The sequence below is a fragment of the Pristis pectinata genome, chromosome 11, assembly GCF_009764475.1.
Source record: "Pristis pectinata isolate sPriPec2 chromosome 11, sPriPec2.1.pri, whole genome shotgun sequence".
Taxonomy (NCBI): domain Eukaryota; kingdom Metazoa; phylum Chordata; class Chondrichthyes; order Rhinopristiformes; family Pristidae; genus Pristis; species Pristis pectinata.
In genome coordinates, this window is record NC_067415.1 from 16388497 (window position 1) to 16408774 (window position 20278).

General features: G+C 37.8%; 1 protein-coding gene across 1 annotated transcript in view; it reads left to right on the forward strand.

The window, feature by feature from the left end:
- Positions 1-20278, forward strand: part of tmem131 (transmembrane protein 131) — a 144994-nt gene that overhangs the window by 62541 nt on the left and 62175 nt on the right. Inside the window, exon 4 of the mRNA XM_052026299.1 lies at positions 4241-4309. Coding sequence (XP_051882259.1) covers positions 4241-4309 — 69 coding nt within the window. The remainder of the gene's footprint in view (positions 1-4240; positions 4310-20278) is intronic.

Consider the following 20278-nt stretch of genomic DNA (forward strand, 5'->3'; position numbering starts at 1 on the left):
TTGATTGTTACATCTTATGAGGTGCCAAATTTTCTTTGCTTGTTATTTCACAGGAGTGATGCTAATATTTTATCACTTTTAATGCAATATACAAGCATGGTGTTTTTTTTTCGCAGTTTGGGGAAACATTTAGATTTTCCCAAATTAACTGGGGCAATTAAAGCTGAGACTTACTGTGATCTCTTGGATGATCTCTTAAAATTTTATCAATGTAACAATTATGCTTTGTCAAGCTACCCACTATACATAATAAATGCGATATTTGTGTGTCACACAGACATTAGTTGGCCAATTTTCATAGAAGGCAAAAACAACACTTTCATTTGGATTTAAAAAGGCAGTTCATTTCCAGATCTTTGGGAGGAGATTGGAGGTTCAGTACAGAGCTTTTCATTGTAGATCCTGATAGCAGTTCAGTTCTGTTTCTGATTTGTTTTTCTAGTAGTGACTCTACTTGCGCAAAGCAAGTAATGGTTTTAAAAAAAATGGGTTAAATATAATTAATACTTCCAAACTAGTTATACTGCATCTTTACACTTTGCTCTAAGCAGTTAAGTGTATTACAGTGTACAGAGTACAGCCCAGGTTACGAATGACCTGATTTGCTGAAATCTGATTGTGAATTCTCCCATATATTTTTATAGCATGTTTCAAGCTAGTAATAATAAGAAAATGTTTCGTGGTATTCATGACTGGATTCAGTATATATTCCATTAGTTTAATTTTGGGTAGTGTTAAGGCGATCATTCAATGAAAGAATTATAGCAAGTGTATGGAGAGTGATACAACATGGGTTTCTATGGAAAATGGTCAAATTGGCTTACGGACTGGTTCTCAGGAATGGAACCCTTGCATAACCCGGGGACTGCTTGTATATATGGAGATACTATGGAATAGATTTGAAGTCGGGAACGAATCCAGGTCTCGGGAGCTGCAAGGCAGCAGCACTGAATTAGGATGTGACATTTTGAGAGTAAACCATTTCTGCATTCAAGAAATGGTAGAAGTGAAAGGAGATTCCAAACAAACTTTAATTGATCCACATCAGTGGTTAATTTTAAATCTGAAATAGCTTATTTTAAATCTTAAATGGTATTTTATGGACTGCACAACCAATTCCTATTTCTATCTTAAAATCAAAATTTCAGACTAGCTTTTAAATCAAGGTTTTATTCATCTGTTTACTTGAATGCTAAAGATCCTTTAATCATAACTTATTTTCCCTCTGGCTCCTTGTCAACATTCTTCCTACTGCAGCTGCTAAATATCCAGATTAACTTGTCAATCAATTTACTGCTGCTTTTGGATCTACCAGGTGTGGCATGGCATGGCTGCTCTGATTGCCTCCATAATGTAACATTAATTCTGTGAAATATTTTGTCATGCTATGTGGTAAGGCACTTTTTCCAAAATTACATCAAGCTATTGAGTCTCATCAACTGGATCTTCAAATTCATGCCTTGGTTGAACTACTGTTTTTGACAAAGTTGCACAATGGAGGACATTATGTAGAGTAAAATCAAATTTTCCTTCACAAATAATTGAAGAACTGCTTTCCTTAATTTTCACCAACAGTTGTGGCAGCGCAAAGCTTAGATTGCCATATTTCCTATTACTATAGGTTTGAAGGCTGATTGTAAGGAAGTGTTAAATAAATATCAAATCTTCTGATTAGAGTTTAATTCAGTAAATTGTTTAGCTTCAGAGTTGAAAAGAAGATGCATTTTCAGAATATAGGAAACGAATGGATGATGAGGGATGTTTAAGGTTGGGTGGAGTAGGGTCCTGAAAATAAACAATGTGCTATTTGAGTAAATTGCAAGAATCAAAGACTGAAGAGCAAATGTGTTCTGTCACCAATGTAAATGCTTTAACTATCTGTAAAACACAAAGAATGGATGGATTGTTTTTCAAACAATTATTATCAGGTCTTCATGCTGTTCAAACGAGAAATTATCTGCATACCACTGCATGCATTCTTTTAATTTTGTAATACTCATGACTTTTTACATCAACACATACTAATGGACTGCAACAAATGACTTTAGTGGTTACTTATAGGAAGATGAAATCCCTGAACATGGACATCACCACTCTTGTACTATTTCATTTAATGGGAGAATGCCGAATTTGCTTTATTCATGGAAAAATATAACACAAACTTAACAATAATTACAGTACCTTACTCTTCTAGCAAAGTTAGTAAACTTGATCTGACTCAACACATTTTATGCTATTATTGTTCCCATATTTTTGCATTGTTATAGTTAGAATTGTATAATGTTTACTGCTTCGATGCCTTTTTTTAATGAAACTAAATGCATGCACATGCTGTTATTTATGATTGTCGAATTGCTTAGCTTTGAGTAAAAGTTATTTTAGTCTATTATTAAAGTTTATAAAACGGGGGACTTTCTTGCCATTGACTTCTGCTTTCTTAAGAAACCATGCCACTCTCTCTCAAATTCACTCAATGGTATCTGCCACTATAGTTTTCCTTATCACCTTTCTCCATGCACTAATTCTTAAATATCTATCCTTGTCTGTTCATCTGAGATTATGTCTCAAGTCAAGTTGACTTCCACCATAGCTGAGATGTCTCATCCGTGGTCACCTTAATTCAGTGTTTCTGTCATCTCCAGGTGCTAGTGAATGGATCCTGATTCTTTTTATAAAGTTGCTTTCATCCCCCCCCAGATTTAGATTTGTAATTTGAAAGTAATTTTGATTTTCATACAAACTGAGTAAACATTTAATCAATAATGTACTTTTGCTAAATTTGTCCACTCTGATTTATGAATTTGATCAGTGATTGAGAAGCTTCTTTAGTTGTGTATATAAAAAATGTATTATGATCTACTTTGAGCTGCTATTAATGTCTAGTACTTTGGGGTGGTCACAAAGCTGTTTGGCTGCTAAGATCTTTTGTTTTACAGACTAAATGCAGTTTTGGAATGATTTAGGAAGTTTCAATATTTTAAATTATCTGATGGAAAGGAAATAATCCAATTATGAGCTGCCAAGGCTTCAGTAATGGAAATACATGTCTCACCACCCCCTCTGTTCATTGGTTATACGGCAAAGCTATTGAGAGGTCCCATTATTTATTTTGTCAGATCGAAGTTCAGAATTGTCTTAGTTATGTATTTTGTTGGAAGAGCTCCATGTAAATGTCAGCTTTAATGCCCTCTCTCCTTGCATTTGAAACTTTACTGTTCATAAACTTGTTTAAAAGTCCATCCTGTTGTGTCATCAATTCTTATCAACTAACTACAGTAACCAGTGGTGACTGTATTCTCTTTCTCTACCATTCTATCACCTTTTCTTAACAATGGCACCTCCAAACCTGTACCCAATACTCTGTCTTCAACTCACCTTCATTTGTCCAACTATTTTAGTAGCTGTGACAACCCAGTCACCTCTCTGGAGTGCTCTGCCTCTTGAACCTTCTCAAGCCTTCTGTTTGACCAGGCTTTTCCAGCTCTCCCATCACATGGCTTAATTATTTTAAGCTATATTTTGTTTTTCTTCCACCAATAATGTGCCTCTGAACAGGAAATGCAAGAGCAATACATTTCTGTAGGGGGGGCTGCTTTTCTAAATTAATATTTATATCTATGATAACGTAGAATGAAGCTATTTGGCCCCTTGTTCATTCTGCCTGACAACAGAGCAATCCCATCAGTCCCACCTCCCTCCCCCCGCCCCTTATTTCCCTTGTAGTCCAGCATCTCGCAGGTCCATCAACTCCTTTGATTTCTTTTCCCCCACTTCGTTACACAAAAGGGTAATTTACAGTAGCCAATTAATCTACCAGTACAACTTTGGGATGTGGGGGGAAACTCAAGCACCAATCAGAGAACCCATGCAGCCATCAGAAGGACATGCAAGCTCCCCACAGGCAGCATTCAAAATTATAATTGAACCTGGGTCCTTGGAGCTGTGAGGCAGATTTAGTTTTGCTTATTGTATCATTGTGAAGAGAAATGTTCATTGGCATCTTTAATTGTTTGACAAGGACAAGTGAAAATAGTGTTGGAGTCCAAGTCACATGATGAACCAAACCAGTTGAACGTGTTCTTCAAGACTTCAACAATAACTGATGTGTAACCTGGGTGCTATTTGTATCAGATACAAAAAAAACATTAAGGATAGGAAATGCATGCAGTATTTTGAGAACAGGTGCAGACATGTATGTTACCATGTTGCTGCTACTACAGAAGCTTTGTCTCTTTTGCAGTGCCTCTATTCATCGGCGTAATTGCAGACCTATCCGATTTGAACCACCAATGTTGGATTTCCACGAACAGTAAGTTAACCTTTTTGTATTATTCACTGTCTTGTTTTTAAGATCAGGCATGGATGGCATGTCTCGTAAATCTGCTTTGTTTGAAAAGCTAATTGCTATATTTCCTTTCCCCTTGGAAAATAAGGTCCCACACAGATTTCAGTTTATTTGACTGAGGGCATTTGAACAGAGATACGTTAGTTTGCTGTGTATTCTGAGCCAATCTATAACTCTATTCAAAACTGTACAGTGTATCAAGGAAACTAGATACTTGAAACTCAAACGTTTATCAACGGCTTTAAAGCAAGAAAGGTAATGACTATAAATGGCTTTAATTACACTTGTGGGGAAAAATATACACTTTCTTGACTAGATTCTTGCATTTTCTTGATTGGAGTACAAGAATGCTGGGGCTACGCAAAGTAATTAATAAGGCAAAAAATTGTTAGCAAAGAAACGTGCATATCATAACTAGAGCTACATTTGAGACGCAGCATTTAGAAGCAGATGTTTTGACCCTAAACCTGCCACTCATAGCAATAATTCTCAATCTGCAAAACATTGAGTTGCAATGATAAGTTGCAAATGTAGATATTGAATTGTTGGTGTTTCATCAGATATGTGTGCTTTCAGGGTTATTGTTGGAGTCAAGTATACATGATTTTAATGTTTTGTCCTAATTTGAGCATATAAATTGAGGCTTAAACGTTGGTGCAGTACTGAAGGAGTGCTGGCATTGTCCTTTTGCATTAAAGGACTGAGAAAGGCCTGTGTTTATATCAAGCCCTCAATGACTTTGAAAATATTGCAACCATGTATTTTATAAAATTCTTATTTCTATTGTGGGAAATGCAATACCCAGTTTGTGCACAGTATTTATAACTTTAAAAACATGCATTTTAGAAGGAAGCAGGGTAATTTTTGCTTACATCCCGGACAATATTTTTCCTATTGTCCAATTATTGCTACTCGTGCAGTTGTTACTTCATTTCCCACATTGCAACATTGACTGTGCTGCAAAGTATTTTAGGAGCTGCTTTGAGACCAATGGAGGTTATAAAAGGTACTTTATAAATGCAAGTCAGTGTGTTAAATTAGAAATCTACTGGTTTTGTTGATGTGATAGACTTCATTTTTAAATTCTGCAATGTAGCCTGTCAGGCATTTCATTCAAAAGGAATTGGTGCATACAGCAAGATCTGTCGTCATCAGTGCATGTTATGTTTGTCCTTCATCAAGAGACAAAGTTCGCGTGGGTTTAACATCTGAACATTTTATGAACCAACACAGGCATGCTTTGCCCCCCTCTTTTTACAGCCACTTCCTGTTCCCCCATGTGACCCCTTGCATTGCCTACTGGGAACTGTAGTTCTTTATTATAACTACATAATAACACGGTGCATGCTGTCCCAGATTAGTCTCTGCATAAGGTAACATTTTAGTTCGCTGCAAATAAGATTATCTATAGTGTAGCCTTTGCATTGGATACTAAAGAAGTGAATATTTCCAGTTCCCATGCATTGCTCGGTGTTCAGATAATGTAGAACAGAGATGCATCAAATTTAGCTTTGATATTTTTTGTAGCTCTTTCTGTGCTCTTCCACATTGTCTATTAGAAGTAAATACAGTTTGGATTAGCATATTTGGCTTCTAGAAACTCGTTTCTTGGTTTCAGAAGCAATCTGTATCTGATACAGAAGAAAACCTCAATCATGTAGAATATTTACAATAAAGTGAGCAAATGTTTTTTTTCTTAATTATGCCCATTACATTTTATACTCATAATGATTTTATCAGTGGCACTGATTCTTCCAGTAAGTTGTCATAACTGGATTTGTGTTCGTCTGGTTTCTGTTTTCTGCTTTTATTGCCAGGATTAATGAAATGACATTTGGGAAAAATGCATTGCAGGAAAAGTTATGTTTAAAATCTACTAGAAGCACTGTTCGCATTAAGCCACAGAAGATGCTTTTACATGCTCCTGTGACAGGACTGCAAAGGGCTGCTGAAAATATGTGGTCTGAATATATTTGAGCTGTGGTCAGAGCAAGTAAATTATGAATTTGTTGGTATGTTTTGAGACAACTGTAGAGTTCTTCAAGACCTCAACAACTGTATAAATAAGCCCTTTAAGTTTACTAGTTTCTGGTCATACAAGATGCTCCTGGAATATAACTTGCATCATTTTGTCAGTGCAGCTTTGTTTTATTCATTTAATCAAATTGCTGTTTGCAGCTTCTCAGTGAACAAACTTATTCCTACCCCCTCTATCAGCTAAATGGAATTTTTTTGCACATAAATATCTAAATTATGAAGATTTTAATAACATGGAAGTATAACTAATATTGTTTTTAAGTCTTCAATACTAGTTACTGAAAGCTTTTTGTATTGACCTTGGCTTATCATTGGTTCAGAAGATCCACAGTATTGGGTCAACAAGGAATGCGTAATAAACAAGACCTTCTGAATGTTTATTAAAATGAATGCTTGTTTAGTGCTTTCTGTTAGCCAAAGGTATGAGAACATCAATGACCAGTCAAACAACAACTACGTCATAGTCACAGAATCATTCCTTTTGCTCACTGTTCCAGACATCTCCATTACTGTTCCTGGGGACATTTTGTTCCAATGACAGGAGACACCCAGCAAAGATAATACCAGCATGCTGTTCAGTCAAAGGTGGGTGGCCCTCAAATTCCTCAACATTCAGCCTGGGTCTCTGAAACTTTCCTTCAGTCAATTATGACTGTTCTCCCTCTGCTGATAAATTAATACCCCTTCACATTGATCATCATTTGGGGGAAAAAGTGCTGATGGCATCCGTGGTACAGAATGTACTCTGGATGCAAGTTGGTGTTGCTTTTTGACTCTTGAAAGGGCATAACCTCATTCAGTTTCTGTAGCAGGAGGTTCAGAGAACCAAAAAAAGATCATGATGGAGTTGTCTGGAGCAGTGGGTGAAAGGAGTAATTCTGTGACCATGACCACACCTTCGCTAATCTACTTGTTGCAAATGTATCTACCCTTGACAGTGTTGGAAGGCATGTTAGCCACAGTGCTTATAGAGGTCGTTTTGTTTTCGCAGCTAAGTCAAGTTTTCACACTAAGGACAGTTTCAGTACAGATCTAGCAATTCAGAAGTGGACATTGAGGCCAGTAGGCTGTCAGCAGCAGCAGAACTGTGTTCCTCCACAATCTGAGGTTTGTCAAATCCCTCACTTTACCAGTGCTATCAAATTGAGCATAAAAACAGGAGTTTGCAAGTTGGCCCTTCTAGTCTGCTCTGCCATGGAATAAACTCATAGTTAATCCAATCTTGGCCTTAACACCACTTTCTCATTCTTACTATTTCCCTTAACTCCCTTGCAGTTTAAATGTCAGTCTAATTCCACCTTAAATATATTAAATAACCCCAGCTCCACGGCTCTCTGGCATGGAGAACTCCAAAGATTCGTGACTCTCCGAGAGAAGTTGTTCCTCTTGCTCTTTCTGAAATGGGCAACCTATTATTCTAAAGCTATACACCCTAGTTCCAGATAATCCCATGAGAGGAAACAACCTCTCAAAACCCACCCTGTCAACCCCCCCTCAGAATTTCATATTTCATTAAGCTCACCCTCTCATTTTTCCATACTCAGAGTATAGGCTCCACCTTTGAACCCCTTCACCACAGGCATCAACCTAGCAAACCTTGTCTGTTCTGTCTCCAATGCAAGCACATCCTTCCAAGTAAATAATCTCTCATTTTCCCTATATACTGTCAGCCAGCTTCTTCCCCAGTCATTTTAACATCTATGTGCAGATTCTGTGTCCTTGTCACAACTTGCTGGATTTCCTAGCTTTGTATTCCAACCAAATTTGGCATCTGTATTACTGATCCCTTCATCCAAGTTATCAATGTAGGTTACAGATGGTTGAGGCCTTAGCTCTGATCCCTCTTGCATCCCACTAGTTACTGTTTGCCAGTCTGAAACTCCATTTATACTGTCTCTGTTCTCTGTTAATGACCCCCCCCCCCCCCCCGCACCAAATCATTGCCAATATGTCACCAAAAGTCAAGGTTCCCTTTTATCCATCCTCTTTGTGACTTCTTGAACCATTAGTTGACCAGTGCTAGCTCAGAGGGTACGAAATGCAGCGATCAGCATAACTTAGTTGCCAGTCTGGAGAAGCTAGAACAGGACTACATACATGCTAAACACCTGAAGCAATTTGGCATTGACAGCAAAATGAATGCATAATCAGAGAACTGGATCAAAGCTTTGTAACCTGGCAACACCCAAACTCGAATGGTAGTGAGTAATGAGTGGGGGTGACTGTGTGTGTGTGTGTGTGTGTGTGTGTATCCCCATCCTCAATGATAGTAGAGCTCTGCAGCGAAATGCATTATTTGGCTATGGTTTTTACTTGGCTATGGTGTTCAACTGAAAGTGCTGATTGTGTGGTCCTTCTCTGCAACCTTCCAAGATCACCACAAGCTTGTGAGCCACTCTTTAGCCAATTATAAAATGTGATATCGAGCACTGGATACAGAGTTGGTATGGCCACAACAACTTTCTAGTTATTGTGCTGACAACATGTTCCAGACCAAGCCACTCCTCTAGCCAAGCTGTCCCTCTACAGCTAGAACACTAGCTGGGAAAAGGGAAAGTTGTCCATGGATGTCTTGTTCAGAATATCAGGACAAATCCAACCTGGCCAGCTGATACATGAATAGTGTTCTGATGGAAGGTGTTGTCAGTGGTGCTGATATATGCTACCCACTTGTCATTTGTTTGCTTGCTAATGCTTAGTCTGACTTGTGTTTGGATCACTGTTCCAAAGCTCTCGCACCACTGTTAGATGTGCATCACTATTCCTTTGGATTGAGTCAGTCTGGAACTCCCTACCCAATCACACCTGGTCGCATGTCCTCCATGCAGTTATTCAAAAAGAGAGCTCACCATTGCCTTCTGAAGAATGGGAGATAACTAAGTGTAGTTGATATAAATCTATTTCCCTTGTAGAGGTGGACCAATATTATCAGAGAGTTGTGTATTCATTAATTCTGTAGTCATCAATTGTGAGCATTTCTTTTTGTTCTTTTCTGCAAAATTTACTAACAATTATTTTCATACCAGAGAAGAGGGCGGCACGGTAGTGTAGCAGTTAGCGTAACACTATTACAGCGCCAGAGATCAGGATTCAATTCCCACTGCTGTCTGAAAGGGGTCTCTACATTCTCCTCATGTCTGTGTGGGTTTCCTCCGGGTGTTCCGGTTTCCCTCCTACGTTCCAAAGATGTACGGGTTAGGAAGTTGTGGGCATGCTATGTTGGTGCCGGAAGCGTGACGACACTTGTGGGCTGCCCCCAGAACGTTCTACGTAAAAGATGCATTTCACTGTGTTTCGATGCATATGTGCCCAATAAAGATATCTTATCTTATTTTATCTTATCTGCTATTTACTATTGATATTATTAGGTTGTAGTAATGACCAAATTTTCATAGTGAAATTTCTTTATAGAAGTGTATACAATTTTAACAAAGGTTCTGGCAGTATTAGTTCTGCTTTTGGAAAGTGTTGAGATAACTACTCATTTCCTCTTGAATGGTTTAAAGATTGAGAAAGCAGAAATCTAATTTTACAAATTCTGTTCTAGTTCCTGTGTGTGGCTGTTTCCAAGAGCCTAGAATAAAACTCAAAGATCTGTTATTTTATGCTTTGAACTTCACAACTTAATAGTGGTATTTCTCAAGTTTACTTAGAGCCTTAGGTAATAGTATTGTACTTACTGTATTTAAAAAAAAATGGGTATGATGGATTTCTTTTACCCTTACAAGAAGGATTCAAATACACACAATTGAAATGTTGAATTGCTTTATCTCCTGGTTTTTTTTTTGAGAGGTTGGAATGTAACCAGCATTGAGTATAAGACAAAATGCTTTGTGGTCAGTTACACTGTTACTGGTGGACTTAAAGATATCACTTGGTATTTATTTCATACTAAGAGCAATTTATAACTGTAAACTAGTAGTTAATTCCTGCAATTTTCCTTGCACCTGCTTGCTGTCAGTTGTTAAACCCAATTCACATTTATAAAAGATTTGAGATCCATTCAGAGTATCATATTAGCAGCTATGCTGCAGAAATGCTGGCTTTCACCCATCAGTTCTGTCAACAAATATTAATGCTTTTTCAAGAGGCACATGCTGTTACTGGTTTAGTTACTGTTGAGGCAATGCAGGTCTTAACTATCAAACTGACTGGACATTTGGCATTTCAGTTGACGTTTGGAAAATGAAAAATCTGAAAAACTTTGAAAACAGGGAGTTTAGATTGGGTTACTAAGGTGAAGGCCTGTTGTTGTATTTTTAATGCATGAAATTCCAGTATCAGTAAGGAATAATGGCAAGAAACCTCGGCTTAAATGTGGCATACAGCTTGCTGCTTACAATGAGAATCTATTTTGCAATATAATTGAGCCAGGGGTCATTATTCCAGGTTTTCCTAGAATGATAAAAATTTGTTGATTCAGCAAACTGGGCCTAAGTTGTAGCATTCCAGTGCAATTAACTGAAGGCAAATTGAGTACAATCAAATTGAGTGAACAATCCTTTTAAAACTTGGTCAAAAAAATAGCATGGCATGCCAAATTAGAGTGCCAGTGTTGAAATTCATTGAATCTAGTAAGGTCTTTTCTGAAGGATTCCTTGCATAAAATGTCACATTATTTACTGATAAATTAGTGGGAAATTTTGTTTCCTCCTAGCTAAGATGTAGAGCCTAGCCTCTTGACCCTGATGGGCACTGACTAAATGTCTAGTTGGATCAGTGTGCATTTGACTAAAACAGTAGGTTTTTGGGTCAGGTTGTGTTGTGTGTCATGCTGGGCCTACTCATTAAATAGTCAGTTGAAGCAATCACTCACACAGACAGGCATGCGGAGTCAGAAGTGTGATCAGTCTGTCCCCTTATTCTCAGCCTCCTCTTCCCTCAGCCACACCAGCTTTCTTGGCCTTATAACCGTGAATGTGATAACCTCATTACTCTCATTGCAAATTCCAGGCCTAAACTTAACTTGTATGGAGCACAGAACTTGTATTCACAATGTATTTGACACTTATATCAAATGCTTTTTGAAAATTGTTTTCTTAAATCCTTTCCAGCAAAAATGTATATAACCCAGTTCAAATGGACTCTGAATAGGAAATAATTAGATACTGTTTCTGTCTCCAAAAGTACAAGTCCACTGGCTACTGAGTATGTCGCTTCTAACATCTTTGCATTACCAGATGTATCTAAATGTTAAGTTTAAGGTGTAGTTGCATAAACAATGACTCTGAAAGAAACTGAGATGAGCTCATAGACAAAGCAGACTGATCTCTTCAGTTTTGAAGCTGAGCCAGTAGATATACCATAGAACAATAAGGTTTAAAAAAAATAAAGTGGGGATAATGTAGTAAGAATTCATTTCAAATGTGGGGTGAGACAAAGAATACAAATAGGAGAACTTTGCCTTTTAGCCCCTAGAACTTGCTGTGCTCTTCAGTAAGATAATGACCTCATTTCCACTTCCCTGTCTGTTTCCCATAGACCCTTAGCTCCCTTACCATCCAAAAATCTGTTAGTCCCATCTTTGAATGTATTCATTAACTTGGCCTCTACAATTTTCTGGCATAGAGAATTCCAAAGATTTGCAATCCTCTGAGAGAGGAAATTCTTCTGTCTTAAATGGACAACCCCATATTCAGAATCAGTGCCTCTAGTTCTGATTCCCCAACAAATGGAAACTAGCCCTCACCATCTCATCACAGCTATGAGTGCATTAATAATTCAAGTGTGATCATTACAGATTATTGTTGCTGTTAGAACACATCAACTCATTGGATATTGTGGAATGGTATCTGTTAAATTACACAGAATGTTAGGGGCCTGGAATGCACTGCCAGAGGTGGTGGTAGAGGCAGATAGCATAGGAGCATTTAAGAGACTCTTAGGCACATGAATATGCAGAGAAGGGAGGGATATGGTCAATGTGCAGGGAAGAGAGATTAGATTAATTGGGAGTCATTGGTTTAATTAGTTCAGCACAACATCATGGGCTGAAGGGCCTGTCCTGTGCTGTGCTATTCTATGTAAGGCACCAATGTAATTTGAACAGCTATTCTGGTGCTTCGCACAGTTAAAATGGTCCAGAGCAGCACTTTTAAAGCTTAAGCAATTTGTTTACGAAGTTACTGCAAGAACTTCTGTAGGAGTCTAGAAAGGAGAGAGATTTGCAAGGGCAAATGTGGGATACAGACATAAAGAATTGGGAGAAATTATAATAGGGAATAAAGAACTGACAGAGGAATTAAATGCAAATTTTGTGTACATCCTCTCAGAAGTTGCAAAACCACCTAGAAATACTGGAGAATGAAGGGGTTTTAGCAAATGAGGAAGGAAAAGAAATTGCCATTGGTAAAACAAACAACTGGAGAAGTTAATAGGCCTAAAAACTGAAAACCCAAAGGTCTGATATGTGAGAATTTTGAAAAAGACAAATGTGAAGATGGGTGCTCTGATTATCATTTTCCAAAATTCTGTGGATTCTGGAATGGTTCCTGCAGGTCAAAGGTAGCAAATATAAAGACGAAGAAAAAAAACTGCTGGCATTTTAGCTTCACATTAGTAGTTGAAAATCTGGTTGTGAAGAGCCAACAAATTTATGAAAAGGAAATCGCTTTTGACTAGTCTGTTGGAATTTGATGGATTTAGTAGAATAGATGAGGAGGATTTGGATTTTAGAAAGTCTTTCAATAAGTCAGACTTAAGGTTGGTGAACAAGGTTGATGCACAAGGTTGATGCACGTGGAATTGGGACAGTATTGAGAGTTGATGAGAGGACAGAAAACAGCAGAAGTAAATGGCAGGTGGTGACTAGTTGGGTACTGCAGGAGTTCCAACTATTCACAATCTATATCAATGACTTGACTGAAGGAACCAAGTATAACATTTCCAGATTTCCTGATGAGACAAAATTAAGTGGGAATGTATTGATGAGGATGGGAAAAGACCAGGGTGACATAGACAAGCTGAGTGAATGGACAAGGACATGTCAGATGGAATACAGTGTGGAGAAATGAGGTTATCCTATTTGGTGAAATAAAGGGAAATGATGTTTTTTTAAAATAGTGACAAATTGTGAAATGTCTTTGTTCAAAGGGACCTGGGTGTCCTTGAATGCATGTCACCGAAACCTAACATGTAGGTTGAATGGGCAAATGGACATTTAGCCTTTAATTACAGGATTTGAGTATAAGAGTAAAGATGTCTTAGTACAATTATATGGGGCTACAGTGAGACCACAAATGGGGTATCAGTTCAGTTTTGGTCTCCTTTTCCAAATAAACAGACCTGCTGCAGAGGAAGTCCAGGGAAGATCTACCAGACCAGTTTCTGAAATGGTGGGTGTGCCACATGGAGAGAGATTAAATAAGGGCTTGGGCTATCTACTCTGGAGTTTAGATGAACGAGAGATGACTTCATTGAAGTGTACAGTATAAAATTCTTAGCGGTCTTGACGTGGTTGATGTGGAGCACATAATTTCTTTGGCTGAGGAGTTTAGATGTAGGGATCACTCTTGGAATAAGGGGTAGGCCATCTGGAACTGCGGTGAGGAATTCCTTCATTGAGTGTGGCGAATCTTTGGAATTGTCTGCCCCTGAAAGTTTGTGGAGGCTCAGCCATTCATTCAAAATGAAGATATTAGAGGAATAGAAGGTTATTTGGGGAGGGGGGGAGCCTGGATGGGAGAATGTCATGGATGTGAAAGATCTTTTTGTAGAATGGAAGAGCAGAATGGTCAATGATTTTTTTTTTAGGTTCTTTTGTAAAGAATGGGAATGAAGAGGATTTTTCCCTGGCACAATGTTTTAAGTGGAACAGTTTTTCTGTTTAGTGATTATTCACATCAGTCAGTAAGCTTGTAATGAAAAGGCTTAAATTTATTGTACAGTTAATTGGATTGTTACAATGTATAATCACACAAACTATTCAAACAAAGTCTGATTTTAAAAAAAGAAATATTATACCAGGAGAAAATGGGATGAGAGTTGGTGGCTTGTATGAAGAATACTCCTAGCAAAGATTTATGACATAATACTTAAAGACTCTGCTAGAAGTGTTAATATTTTTAAGTGAATTTCATAATTGTATATTATTTAAAAGTAGTTTGCTGCTCAAAGCTATAGCACCTGTTTGTACCCATGCTTATAGAAGCTACTTAATCCTCAAGCCACACTTTTGTCTTGACCATTTTTGTGTGTTCTGAACGTTTCATTTGCTTCACACTGAAAGGAAGCTTGGACGATGGAAACTTTATTTTGCACCTTTTAGTTTGCAAGTACTTGTTTCATTGTCATGACTCAGGCTTTCTGTGCTATCCAAAACACACATGACCACCTAGGGTGCTCCTAGCTTTCAAAGGAGCTTTTTTCCTTAAAAGAACATTAGTGGTTGAAGCAGGAGCAGACTAAATGGTTTCTTAAGCCTTCTGTGTCATTAACTGTGTGCCTAATCCAGTGCCACCTCCACTTTCTTATCCAATTCCCTCTGATTCCACAGACTGATACATGTTAGTCTTGACTATACTCAACATCTGGAGCCATATCAGGCAGAGAATTGCAATGATTCAGTTCTAAGTGGTGGACACATCCTGAGATTCTGGCTCAACGAAAGTCTCCAGGCATCTAGACTGTCAAACCCTTGATCCTGTTTGACACAATGAAATTGTCTCTCATTCTCCTAAACTCCAGTGAATATAGGGCAACACCCTTATTCCTGCAATCAATCTGGTAAAAAGAGGGTAGTCATAATATCTTAGTATAGCTATTGCATAGATAAAAATGAGCATAACTCAAATTGGGATGAAGTAAGATGAGAAAATTAGGTTAATCGTACAAAAATAAAGTCTCATTGTTGTGCTCTCTGAAGCTTTAAAAGTAATTGGTCAAACTTTTCCATTCTACATTGTTTTGCTGTATGGGACTACACTGTCTACTATGTGTCTTATTTATTCAATTATACCCATTGGAGCACTTGCAGTTCCTTCTACTGTCCCCAGAAGGTTGCCTCTGGTGTGTTGGTCCTGTCTTGACTTCATCTAATCTTTCACAGCACCCTCGGACAGCATCAGTTTCCACACACCAGGTGATACCAAACTCTACCCTACTCTTCCACCCTCTGACACTAACTGCATCTTGCCTCAACTCATCTATAGAAACCTTCGTCTGTGCTTTTAAATACCATCGTAGATAACTGTTTGTAGCGCATCTGTTTTTCCACAGTCCATCTTCTCTATTGTTGTAGTCAACCAAAACTCTGTTGTTGTATCTTCCATTCACCCACCACTCTCTGTGCTCATTGGCCTAGGTTTACTTCTGATTAAGAAATGGCTTAGTTTAAAATTTAAATTCTTCCACAGCCTTAACCCTTATCCTTGTAATCTTCTGCAGCCATACAAACCATGCCAAGACTCTGTGCTCTGGAATTCCCTTTCTAGATCTCTTCCCTTTTAAGATTCTTAAATCTACCTTTTTAATGAAGCTTTTGTTCATCTGTCCTATTATCTCCTTGTATAGTTTGGTATCAAATTTAGTTGCCCTTGGTTTCTTTTGAAAGGTGCTGTGTAAGAACAGGTTATTGTAAATTAAACAATTTTTAATCTGAATTGAGATTTTGAGTATAGTATAGTTCAAAGACTAAAGCATATTTTTCAATGTAAAATTGACTTTCTACATAGTGTGCATTTTAAGAGGAAAAGTCTTCAGAAGATTTGTAGAAATAGTTATCAGTTCCTGTCAAGAATTGTTTTGTGTGAACAAGTGCACTTTACTAGCTTTGATATTTTTCTCAGTGCAGCAGAGCCATTGTGCTGGTCTCCAAGGTGAACAGCACACAAAAATCTGTTGTTGGCATGGACTTCCACTTTTTCAAAGTCAGTTGCTGTTGGGTGTCTGTTTGAGGATCCCTGGTGTCGAACAGCTGTGATGTCATCCAGTTGGCTGAGCTTCTATTTGCACAGGAATTCTCAGTACATTTCTCAGACATTGCTGGCAGGGATGTGGAAAAGCACATTTTAGCTGATAAACGTTTTACATATGGGTGAAATAAAGATTGAAGCATGCACAAAGGTAGAAACCAGAATATCATGAACTGATTTTGAAATGTATATCTGAATAACTATCCACATAAATTTAGCTGCTTTAAGGCTAGAGAGTTTACTAAGTAGTAATTAAGAAAAAATTGCTATGCCTAATAGAACTTAGCATTTTCACAGTATCCTACAGCGTGATTAGTTTGTAAATATCTGCAATTCATATCAAATCACTGGTTACTTTTGCAGTATATAAGACTGCAATTCAGTCTGTGGAGTCGTGCTGAATTATTGTTAGCAACTTCAGGATTTCTGCATCCATCTGAATGTACACATATCATTGTATAGCCATATAATGTTGGCAAACACTGGAGGTTATTACAACCATTCAACCTGGTCCTTCACCTGCCATAATTAGGAGGTAGTCTTGGCTTCATCATTGACTTGCATCAAGAGTTTGTATAGTTGGATCTCCACTCCATAACTTGAGAATAAAACCTTGGCTGATATTCTTGTGTGGTACTGCTTAATGCTATCAAAGACAGAAGTCAATGTAACAGATTGAAGCAATTCTTTCATTTCGTAGTAGGAAGCAAAATTCACACCAGGGTTCAAAAATATCAGACCATTTCTTCGTTCGTAAAATAAATATAATAATGGTGTTGTGAGATATTTTCACCAATTACCCTTGTGTTATAATTTCAAGAATGCTAAGTTCTTATTGGAGAACTAATATTAATAGCATGGTAAAACTAACCCAAAATTTCAGCTGCGAGCTGTTTCCCAGTGGATTTTGGTCATCATTGGGATAAACCTGTTTCTAAATCTGTCAAAAGTTGATATATTCTAATCCATTCATCTAATTATATAAAAGAAATGCAATTTCTGTACGAAATGGCAAAATAGGATCCAGGGGCACATTGAAAGTAAGTGTCTATTTGCTATCTAACTCTAATCAAGTTAATGCCTGCTGAAATGATTGTTTCACCCATTTTGTCAAGTGGAATGAAAAGATGAGTGGAGAAAAATAACTCTTTCAAACTTAAAAGGCATGCAGTATTTCTGGTGTTATAACTGTGCCAAAGAACAATCTGCAGTAGGCCACCTGGCTTCTAGAATACATGTGCAAGCCAAGAATTTAAATCATCTACATGTTGTAGGACAGGCCGTGTAGTTTACCACCAGTTTCAACGTATCAGAATTGTATTTGAGGAAGGTATACTAGTACTGATATTATAAATCATTCACTTGTTCTAGAATAGCACTGAAATTATTAAATTTGAGGAGCAAAATTAATAAATAACCTTTAGCCATTGCAGCTCCTATTTGATTCAAATTTTGTTTGTATCTTTTTAATTTGAATAAATGTCTGCTTGGGTAAATGTCTCCGTTTGAAGTACTGCTAAAGTATTACGTTCTCCTTTTTTCCTCTTTTCCAATTTCTTTAAATGTATATTAAAGTACAAGTTTTGGCAGAAAGCAGAACTGTTGGAACTCCTGCCAGTGTAGCTTTGTGAGCCAGCTGCTGAGATGAGAACAGCCTGCCTTAACCTCTTGAGTTTTTTAAATAGAAGCGTGGAAGTTCTCCATGCCTATCAAGTGTACTGCCTCCCTTACACTGCCAATTTTCCCCACCCCCAAGAAATATTGAACTGAAATTGGAATCTCTTGCCATGTTGTACCTAAAATGTGTCCTTATTTATGTTGTTAGGGTTTGCCCAAAAATGTGACAAGCCCAGGGATTACTGAAATGTAAAGTAGGAGAACATTCATGTAAAATATGTAACTTTCCATTTAGAGACTGGTGTGTAATGGCTAGTTTAAAGTAGTCAACGTTTATATGACAATGGATTTCATATCTGCACTGAATTCAGTTTTGTTTTGATTTGTCTGATTAATTGATGAAAGGTGACCTGTCTTACAATTCTATTTTAATGAATTGTTTCTCATGGGGGAGAATAATTGGTCAAAAAATTAAAACTGATATTTTTGTGTGCTCTTATATGCAACAACATTTTAGTTAAACTGCACGGCGTTGGTGGGTGTGTTTGGGGGGGGGGGTTGATACCATGATGTAACTATTTTGCAAGCAAAACAATGACACATTGAAGTTAGAGTTGAGGTCTTGAGTGACAGATTTCATTTTGAAATGCTACATTGATCACATTCTTCTTTCAGAAGAAATCGAGCTCTTGTAGACTTGGTTAAGAAACTGCCGAATTAAATGCTGTAAAAGAAAGTGAATGATTACTATGGAAGATAACTCAAGTTTGAAGCCCTTACAAGGAAGTGGTTACATGTGCTTATCACCCAGATGCACTATTTAATTTTTGTTGATTCTGTTTAATTGGGATTTTTAATAAGGCAAATGTTAATTTCACTTTTTTAACCTCATCAGGAAGTGTTCTAAGATTTCCAAAATACTGGATCAAGTTAATATTATTTGACTCTTCCACGTTGTCTTGATAAACATCAGGAATTCATTGGGGTGGATGACCATGGTTACATATTGTTCTAAAAACACATGCTTGCTATTGGTATTGGTTTATTATTGTCACTTGTACTGAGGTACAATGAAAAGCTTGTCTTACAAACCAATCGTACAGGTCAATTCATTACACAGTGCAGTTATATTGAGTTAGTACAAAATGCATTGATGTAGTACAGGTAAAAACAGTAACAGTACAGAGTAAAGTGTAACAGCTACAGAGAGAGTGCAGTGCAATAAGGTGCAAGGTCACAACAAGTGACATGAGGTCACAGTCCATCTCGTGGTATAAGGGAACCGCTCAATAGTCTTATCACAGTGGGGTAGAAGCTGTCCTTAAGTCTGGTGGTACGTGCCCTCAGGCACCTGTATCTTCTACCCGATGGAAGAGGATAGAAGAGAGAATGTCCCGAGTGGGTGGGGTCTTTGATCATGCTGGCTGCTACACCAAGACAACGAGAGGTAAAGACAGAGTCCAAGGAGGGGAGGCTGGTGTCCACAACTCTCTGCAGCTTCTTGTGGTCCTGGGCAGAGCAGTTGTTGTACAAAGCCGTGATACATCCAGGTAGGATGCTTTCTCTGGTGCGTCAGTAAAAGTTGGTGAGAGTCAAAAGGGACAAACCAAATTTCTTTAGCCTCCTGAGGAAGTAGAGGCACTGGTGAGCTTTCTTGGCTGTGGCAGCTACGTGATTTGATCAGGACAGGCTGTTGGTGATGTTCACTCCCAGGAACTTGAAGCTCTCAACCCTCTTGATCTCAGCACCATTGATGTAGACGGGTGCATGTACACTACCCCCTTTCCTGAAGTCAATGACCAGCTCTTTTGTTTTGTTGACATTGAGGGAAAGGTTGTTGTCATAACACCATTCCACTAAGCTCTCTATCTCCTGTGGATTTCCTCTGTGGTTTCCTTTTTTTCTGTAAAATGACTGCTCATCTTTTCTTATCCACTTAATTCCCATCCAAATTTTCCCTGTGCCTTTGGTCAATAAGTGTGCAGAAGTGTCTTGGATAAGTTTGTTTCCTCAAAGGTAATAAATTACCTCCCCTTTATTTAGTGCTCTTTGGTCAATAAGTGTGCAGAAGTGTCTCGGATAAGTTTGTTTCCTCAAAAGTAATAAATTACCTCCCCTTTGTTTAATGTAAAAAAATTACCTTAACAGAGAGAGAATTATATGACTGTCTTAAAAAAAAAATTTCTTGAAGTCACAAACTCATACAACATGGAATCAGCCCCTTTGGCCCCACTCGTCCATACGGACCAAGATGCCCATCTAAGCTAACTGCTATATCAGTATAAATGTTTAATATATTTTGATTGTTGTTTAGGATTGGTTCAGCATTGATTGTCCTTGTTATGTAATTGAGGTATTCTGCTGTCCT